Below are 8570 nucleotides of genomic sequence, written 5' to 3' on the forward strand. Positions count from 1 at the left end.
TTTCCCTTTTCCCTTCGCTCTGTCCATTCCCCGATTTTTCATCACTTAAATTGTTTTGGCTTGTTCCTTTCTCTCCATTTTCCATTTTGATGCTATTTTTTTCCCTCTAAAATAAGAACCTGAATGAGACTAAATAATATTGGCTTGGGGCTTTTCTAAAAAAGGGTGTATCAATTCTTCTCCTTCCATTTCTTTCCTTCTTCTGACATGGACTCTATAAGCTTTTTCAGTAACTTCTGTTTTGGAGAACAATTTGAGCCATTTTTTTTCTCTCCCTCCTTTCCTCTCTATTATTTTATACTCCCTTCATTTATTCCTGAACCATGAGAGGTACTTATTTTCTTGGTTGATTTTTTAGGTTCTCAATCTGGCTTTGTGGTTTCCATTCTTGTCTAATTCAAGAAACTATCTTTTCCTTTTTTGCAATCCCTTGAGCCTGTTTTGCCATACTCTACTGAGTGGTTAATGGCTTCTGGTTTGCTATTTATTGCTTCTAATTAACTGCTTGGCTCACAGCCTTTAGGTATTAATTTAGTACTCGATTCCTTGAAGTTTAAGTTTTAATTGTCTGGCCACACCATTCAGTTTCATTCGAGAACTACTGCATCAGCCTCTTTCTGGATGGCCTCAATTTTTGTTCCTTCTCTTTTCAGGGTCATATTATGAAGTAAAAATATCAAGGGGTTTTATAAGGTGCAAAGTTCCACACATAAGTGAATTCAGTCTTCATGGTGGCACTCCACTGCTTAGGAAACTGTAGGCCCTAACTGTCCACCATATCAGTTCCGAACCCACCCTCTCAAGTTCACTCACAAAAATACCTAATTCTAGACGGGACGTGGTGGCTCACGCATGTAATCCCAGCACTTTGGGAGGCCAAGGCAGGCAGATCTCTTGAGGTCAGGAGTTCAAGATCAGCCTGGCCAACATGGTGAAACCCTGTCTCTATTAAAAATACAAAAATTAGCCAGGTGTGATGGCACATGCCTGTAATCCCAGCTACCTGGGAGGCTAAGGCATGAGCATCATTTGAACCCAGGAGGTGGAGGTTGCAGTGAGCTGGGATCGCACTACTGCACTCCAGCCTGGACAACAGAGTGAGATTCTGTCTCAAAAACAAAAACAAAAAACCAATTCTACATGTCTAATCCATGTCCTAGTGCAAGTCAACAGGGACCCTCCATTCCAGGTGGCCAGGATACTTTAAACCACCTTGTCCACTAAGTCCATCAACAAATCCACAGAGTTCTCTCTACTTTCTAGCTGTGTGACTTTAGCCAAAATATTCAAACTTTCTGTGGGTCAGTTTCTTTATCTCTACAGTAGCAATAATAGTAGTATTTAACTCACAGTGTTGCTGTAAGGATTAAAATTAATATGGACAAGGTATCTTAAAGTGGTGCCTGCTGCATAGTAAGCACATATTAAAAGTTGCTCCAATTGGTATTATGATCAGGCTAGATTCATGAAGGATACAAAGATGAATTAGACGTAAATTGTTACCCTTAACGAACTTCCAGATTAGTAGAGTGGTAAGTTATATAACCACATACTGTCCATGGTAGATGGGGGAAGGATATAGGGAGATGATGAAACGTCTGCCCTTTGCCCCATGTTCTGTCATTTCTACCTCTCTAGCTCTTTCCCAAGAAAAATTGTGATCAGAACTCAATGGTCAGAAAATCCTTGATTGAGCCACATTTTACAAGTAGTCAGATGACTATGCCTTAAAGATAAGTGACCACAAATGATGTTCTGTCTTTTCCTTCTTAGGCAGGGTATGGCTCCAAGGGTCAGGCAGTTAACATCATCCATGTAGCTGGCTGGGTTAAGATTCAGGGTCTGCTTCTCAAACCTGGCCATCTTAGCAGCAGGGAGAAGCAAGCTTCATTTGTGACTTAACCCTTAGCCAACATCCAACTCAGTCTTGTTTGTTTGTTTTTCCCCAAAGAACCCTCAGAAATGAGCATTTGCCCATAATCAAATGGTAATCTGTTCCACATTCTATCACTGCTCTGAATATGTAGATTCCGGGTTAAGAACCTCAAGGGAACGAAGTATGAGTGGTAGGATTCAAGCACTAAGACCGTATCTGAACTCCTGACCATAGAGAGCAAAGAGTCATGGCAGACTGTGTGCTGTGGAAGCATATCTTTGCCTAGTGGGAGGAGAAAATCAGGGAAGGCTTCCTGAAAGAGGTGGCATTTGAGCTGAGACTGTAAGGATGAGTAGTATACGCTTAGACAGTGGGACCCTCAAAGAATTCTGAACACTAGCATAGTTAAACCAAAACACAACTTAAATTTTTAAAAATGACCACATTAGGGGGTGATCTTTTTTTGAGACAGCAAATTAACCAGCATCCCGCCTCTGGATTTGAGGGCCTTGGGCAATCTGGATACTGGGGAAATAGTCCCTAGGTAGGGTAGGTAATGATCAGTAGGCTCTCTCTCAGTTTCAGTGGAATTTCCATTCCCACCTCCATTACTCAAATTCTTTTTTTCTGATTTTTATACTCAGTTTCATGGCTATTTGAGATATAAGAAGGGGGTGCCCTGCACAGAGGGAACAAGTAGCCCAGTCACTAGAAATGGACAACCTCAAGTGTATTGATAGAATAAGTCAAAGGCATTCCTTGCACTTCTTCACTTGCCACATCCTCCAAGGTCAGTCAGGTTCCCTCCTTCCTTCTCTACTGAATCTATCCTAGGAGAGTTCCACCTATAACCTCTCATCTCTTGAATCCATCGATAATTTTGAGTCTTCATGCTATCAGGCCTCTCCTTGGTAGGAAACAGGCTCTTTTCCTTTGCCTTCTGGGACACCCCTTTTTCCTGGTTCTTCTTCCTTCTCTCTGGCAACCCCTCCTCAGCCCCCGCTTTTAAGGCAATGTCACTGTTTATTTCTAGGCATCTTGGGAAAGTCTCTATTCAGGACCCACAGGGCTGAAGCCCAGGCCCAGGGTAATCTAGCAGAGGCACTGCCTCTGATAGGCCCACACCACTTACATCCCAACTAGCACCCACCAGATGGTGGTAGAATCTGTATGCAAAGAGGAAGTGAAACTGTCAGAGAGAAGAGGGTAGGAGAAGAACGGAGAGTAAAAGCTCAGGGTGAGGGAAGCGGAGATATGGTTATAAAAGGAAGTTGAGTCAGGGAGGAAATTTCAGATAAAGCAGTTGAATATTCATTCGGGGAACAGGTTGAATTTTTTTTTTTTTTGCGACTGAGTCTCACTCTGTTGCCCAGGCTGGAGTCCAATGACACAATCTCAGCTCACTGCAACCTCCCCACCTCCTGGGTTCAAGTGATTCTCCTGCCTCAGCCTCCTGAGTAGCTGGGATTACAGGCATACACCACCACGCCCGCCTAATTTTGTATTTTTAGTAGAGACGGGGTTTCACCATGTTGGCCAGGCTGGTCTCAAACTCCTGACCTCCTGATCCGCCCACCTCAGCCTCCCAAAGTGCTGGGATTACAGGTGTGAACCACCGCACCCGGCCCCCTCACAGACTTTTGAGTGCAATGCCAACAGGTTAGAAGCAGGCTTCAGGAGGGTTAAACCAGTTTTATGTGCAGAATGGTGGGAGGGCGAAGCAGACACACTAGGGATTGGTACACACGTAGCAAAGCCCTGCTGCCTGCTGTGCAGTCACCTCATCTAAATGCCTTCCCTCTTCTGTGTCACTGAAGTCTTTCCTACTTCATAGCTTGACTCTATAAAGCTGTCCTTGATGGCTGTGGCCCACCTGATGTCCATGTTCATAAAACTTTCTGGACCATACAATGAACATATCATTCTCTCTGTAGAGAGACTCAAAGGACGTACAGAATCTGACCCTACCCTTCATTTGTTAGATGCATGAACCCAATCAGAACAGAAGTTCTCGCACACCACATTCAGTCACCTGGCAGCACTAGGTTGTGTACAATGTAAAGATACACTAGATGCTTTCAGAAACAGATGGGCTTTGGGATATTTATTCTTTTCCAGAGTGACAGACTCTGCCGCATGTCTCTCCAGCTAGAAGACTACATTTCTTAGCCTTCCTTGAAGCCAGGTCATTGTAACTATGTTTTTGCCAAAGGAATGTGAACAGCAGTAATGTGGGCAGCCAGCCTAAAAGGTAACTACTTGCCCTGAACTTCTCTTTTTCTTTCCCTCAATCTTGAACAAGGACATGCAAGCAACCTGGCTTCTACTGTACAGATGAGGACAAAGCCTCAGGGGGATGGTAGAGCAACAAGATGGAAAGAACCCGGGTCCCAGAATGACCTTGTGGAACAGAGTCCTCCCACCAACCCCAGACCAACCAGACTTTTATCAGAGAGAAAAATAAACTACCTTATTTAAACCACTATACGTTAAAATCTCTAATTCAGCAGTTAAGCCTCTACTTAATACATTTCCCCAAATCCATTCTCTCCATCTTCTTTAATACAATAATTCTGATTTTTGAACTGGGCATATTATGTCTCAGCTAATAGGCTGTACTTTCCATCCTCCTTTGTACCTATGTGCAACCACATTATTAAGTTGTGGCCAAAGAAGTATAAAAATTGTTATATGAAACTTCTGAGTAATCCCCTTATAAAGTAGTCAGTGACCTTCTTCCTGCTTCATTTTTCCCACTGTCTGGAATGTGAATATAATGGCTGTAGCTCAAGCAGTTATTTTGAACCATGAAGCTACATGCTAAGAACTGTGAAGAACCAGAAGGGCAGGATCCAGGGACCCTGGTGACCAAGGAGCCTCCACACCAGTTCTGGATTACCTATTTCTCAGTTTCTTTCCATAGAGAGAAACTTCTATCTTGTTGAAGCTATTAATGTTTGCTTGTTGTATGCAGCTGAACTTAATCCTAACAACAGAGACATCCACTAACAGATATGAGCTTCTGGGACTCAACACTTCACACCCCAGCTTGATTGTTGGATATCCTTCTTAGCAGAAGAAAAGGAAAATCACTACTTCCCAAAGTTGCTAAAGTCAGAGGCCAGTTTCCGTTCCTTCTGACCACCATCCGCTTGGCTTTTGTGCTCACTGAAGCAGCTCTACAGGGAGGCCCTTGGCTGACAAACTCCCAGTCCGTGGGCCCAGCAGGCCACAACAATGGTGGCTCACACTAGGGGACCATAACATATGTGGCACCATAAAAGAAGAGGGATGGGAGTGGGGAGGCTGATGTGACCCAGCTCTGATGGGTCAGTAAGCAAGAACAGAACGCTACGAGGTGGGCGCTGGTCACTGCAAATTTAGGTCAACACAGACAGGGAGGAAATAAGGCAACCTCTCTCTCTAGGTTGTGGTTTTTCTGCTTCACCGCAACTGCTCTGGCCAGATGGCGGCCTCCTCCCCTATAACCCAACCCCAGGCGGCAAAGGTGGAAGCCAGATCTAAGAACTGGGGGAGCTTAGACTCAGCACCCACCCCTATCCACAGCCTTGCAGAACTTGGGTGATCCCTCCCTCTCCCAGCCTCACTCTCCCCATCTGTAAAGCGGGCGGCAGGCATCGACAGCTCTTTGGGCCTTTCCTCCAAGCCGGTGAAGGTCTGGGCACTGCGCTCCCCATCCTGGCCTCGCCTCTGCCAGAGCTGCCTCCATGGACATCTTTTCCGACCCCTCCCCCTCCCTCTCCCCCGTTCCTCGTTCCCCCGATCCTCGGTCCCCCACCCCGGGTCTCCCCTCCCGCAACCCCTCGCCCTCCCGCAGCCTCACCCTCCTCCGACAGGTAGCGCAGGTCGTAGAACTCCCCCGCAAAGGTGCCATAGGAGGAGTCGTGGCGCTGCACCGCCTCGTCGGCGCCCGTGTCCCCCCGCGCGCGGCCCCGGGGTCCCCGGCCCCCCGGGCCCGCACCGTCGTCCGCTGGGCTGGCTGCGCAGGCGGCGGGTCCCGTCAGCAACAGCAGGAGCAGCGGCGTCCAGACCCTCGGGTGCTGCCGGAGCGGCCGCGCCATCGCTGCGCACAGATCCCGCAGCCAGGCCGCTCGGGCCGCAGCTGGGGCGCCGCGGGCGCGGGCCGGGACTGAGCCGCCGCTGAGGCCACCAGCACGCGCCCGCGCAGCCGCGGAGCCTCCCGCACCCCCGCCTCCCTGTCTCGGTCTGCGCATCCTCGCTCCAGCCCCGCAGCCTCCCCCTTCCTCTTGGAACCCCCTCCTCCCCCCACCGGACTCTCCTTCCTAGCAGCTTGCCGTCTCCTGTCCTTCTTTCCATTCTCCCCATCTCCCCGACTTCCCTCCACTCAGGCAGATTTGGCCCTTCTACCCCGTTGCTACTCGGGAGTGTGGTCCGCGGACCGGCAGCATCAGCATCACCTGGAAGCTTGTTAGCATCACTAAGGCCCCACTCCAGACCCATGAAGCTGGATGTTCATTTCACCAAAATTCCCAGGAGATCCCAATGCACGTTCAATTTATGAAACACTCCTCCAGAGAGTTTACCCTGGACACACCTGGTCAGTGCTGCCTCCTCAACCTTGTGCCGGCGCTTTTTGGCTTACATAAAGCACTTGCTAGACCTGTTATTTCTTGGATCATCACAGAAGGAACTTGAAATTCCAAGACCCCCACTATAGAGCTAGGTAAACTGAGGTGTTTAGAGACAGAGAAAAAACTGGAACCCAGATCTCCAGACTGGATTCACCTGCTTCCTCTCCAGGCTCTTGCAGTGTGTAATCAACAGAGGCTGGTGCCAGTAGGTAACCTGTCTCTCTTCAAAACTAGGCTTCTGGTTTACTCTATTTCCCTGCAGCAAGCACGCACAGGCCTTGGAAGGCCCATGTCTGAGGGCCATGCTGAATTGTTGATTTTTCTCAAATTCATTCCTGCTGCTTGCAATTCACTTTTGGCTATTTACTCAGCCATCCATTGATTCACACCAAGCATTTGCTTTATGCCAGGTCCCAGGGTTTTCTTCTGATGATGGTTGTTGTGGTGATATATTAGAATTGCTAAGCTGTTTTCCATTAGAGACGCAGACACAATTCCTTTCATGCTGGTGTTGCAGAGCCAGCATTTTAACCTGCTTTTCCTATTATTTTATATTATTGCATAAACAAAATAATTATGGAGGCAGAAAAGCATAGAGGTCCCAAATGCAGACGTAGAAGTCAGACTGCCTGATCTCTTATGATTAGTCATCGACATGATACAATGAAGATTAGGCAAGATCATAGAGGTAAGGATCAATAGGGTTCAGTGCTACAAGCGGCATGCACACTTGTACACAATATTATGAAATGTTAATATTGAAAAGGAAACTAGTGATCTTAACCCTTTATGGCCTGGTTGACTGAGAGATAAGGATAGTGCTGTTGAAATAGGGGACACATGATGGGGGACTTAGAGGTCAGGTATTTTCTATTAGGTATCAGCTAACAATGGGCTGTCCAACTGGAGTTTAAACATGTTAATCCTGATGGCTGAATTGAGGTGTAATTCATGAAAACCTTGGGCTTCACTAGGTCCCCCAACATAGTAGTTGTCACAAAAAATAGATCAGATTTATTTGAAAAAGGTAAGATGAATTATGATTACTTGAAAAAATCAAGAGACTTCTTCCCAAAAAGCGTAGCTTGGCAATGCATAACATTCTAAAAAAGCTAATCCAACAGACTGAAAATCTGTTAAAGTGTAGTCCTTCAAAAAAAAAAAATTGAAATTTCTTTCTTTTCTTCTCTTTCTGTTTACCAGGGAAGGTATGGTCAATTTAAAATGGACCAAGGTTTAGCCAAAAAAGAGAAAGCATTAGACTTTTGATTTCAGTGTAGATTCTCTGGTTTGGGAATACAAGCTTTTACCTTTTACTTTTCTTTCTTATTCCCTTCATTTCGGTTACTGAAATTAATAATGGTGCACAAATAGAAGGCAAATGAAAACCAGGCCATTCTTCTCCTCGTAAATTAATCTGATATAAAAGCACGTGGGCAGCCGGGTATGGTGGCTGACGCCTGTAATCCCAGTACTTTGGGAGACCGAGGCGGGCGGATCACAAGGTCAGAAGATTGAGACCATCCCGGCTAACTTGGTGAAACCCCATCTCTACTAAAAATACAAAAAATTAGCCGGGCATGGTGGCGGGTGCCTGTAGTTCCAGCTACACAGGAGGCTGAGGCAGGAGAATGGCGTGAACCCGGGAGGTGGAGCTTGCAGTGAGCTGAGACAAAAAACAACAACAACAAAAAACCCCATGGGCTTTCTATATTGTTTTCATGGGGGAATTTTGGGGACGGTTTGCAACTACAGCCTAAAATGAAGTTTGCAGGTAATCTGTGGATTTCAGTTCTCTCTCTACTCATGTAGACTCACAGGAGGCCACAGATAGGCTTCAGGGGTGATATGAGGACCTTATGAAAGTGCTGGAATAATGCTGTGATGTATGGGTTTTTCTAGGGAGAAAACCCATAGTTTTTTTTTTTATGAATTATTTTTTCCATGTTCAAAGTTTTTTTTTTTTTTTTTTTTTTTTTTTTTTTTTTTAAACATACTTTAAGTTCTGGGATACATGTGCAAAATGTACAGGTTTGTTACGTGTGCCATGGTGGTTTGCTGCACCTATCAACCCATCATCC

General features: G+C 46.1%; 1 protein-coding gene across 2 annotated transcripts in view; it reads right to left on the reverse strand.

The window, feature by feature from the left end:
* Window positions 1–6055, reverse strand: part of FRRS1L (ferric chelate reductase 1 like) — a 36949-nt gene extending 30894 nt beyond the window's left edge. Inside the window, exon 1 of one of the 2 annotated variants that reach the window (XM_007968477.3) lies at window positions 5721–6055. In XM_007968477.3, the coding sequence (XP_007966668.2) occupies window positions 5721–5958 (238 nt within the window). In that variant the 5' untranslated portion in view covers window positions 5959–6055. The remainder of the gene's footprint in view (window positions 1–5720) is intronic. The other variant, XM_007968478.3, reaches the window with a different exon arrangement.
* Between the last annotated feature and the right edge of the window lie 2515 nt (window positions 6056–8570).

This window comes from Chlorocebus sabaeus, chromosome 12 (genome assembly GCF_047675955.1).
Source record: "Chlorocebus sabaeus isolate Y175 chromosome 12, mChlSab1.0.hap1, whole genome shotgun sequence".
NCBI classification, from domain to species: Eukaryota; Metazoa; Chordata; class Mammalia; order Primates; family Cercopithecidae; genus Chlorocebus; species Chlorocebus sabaeus.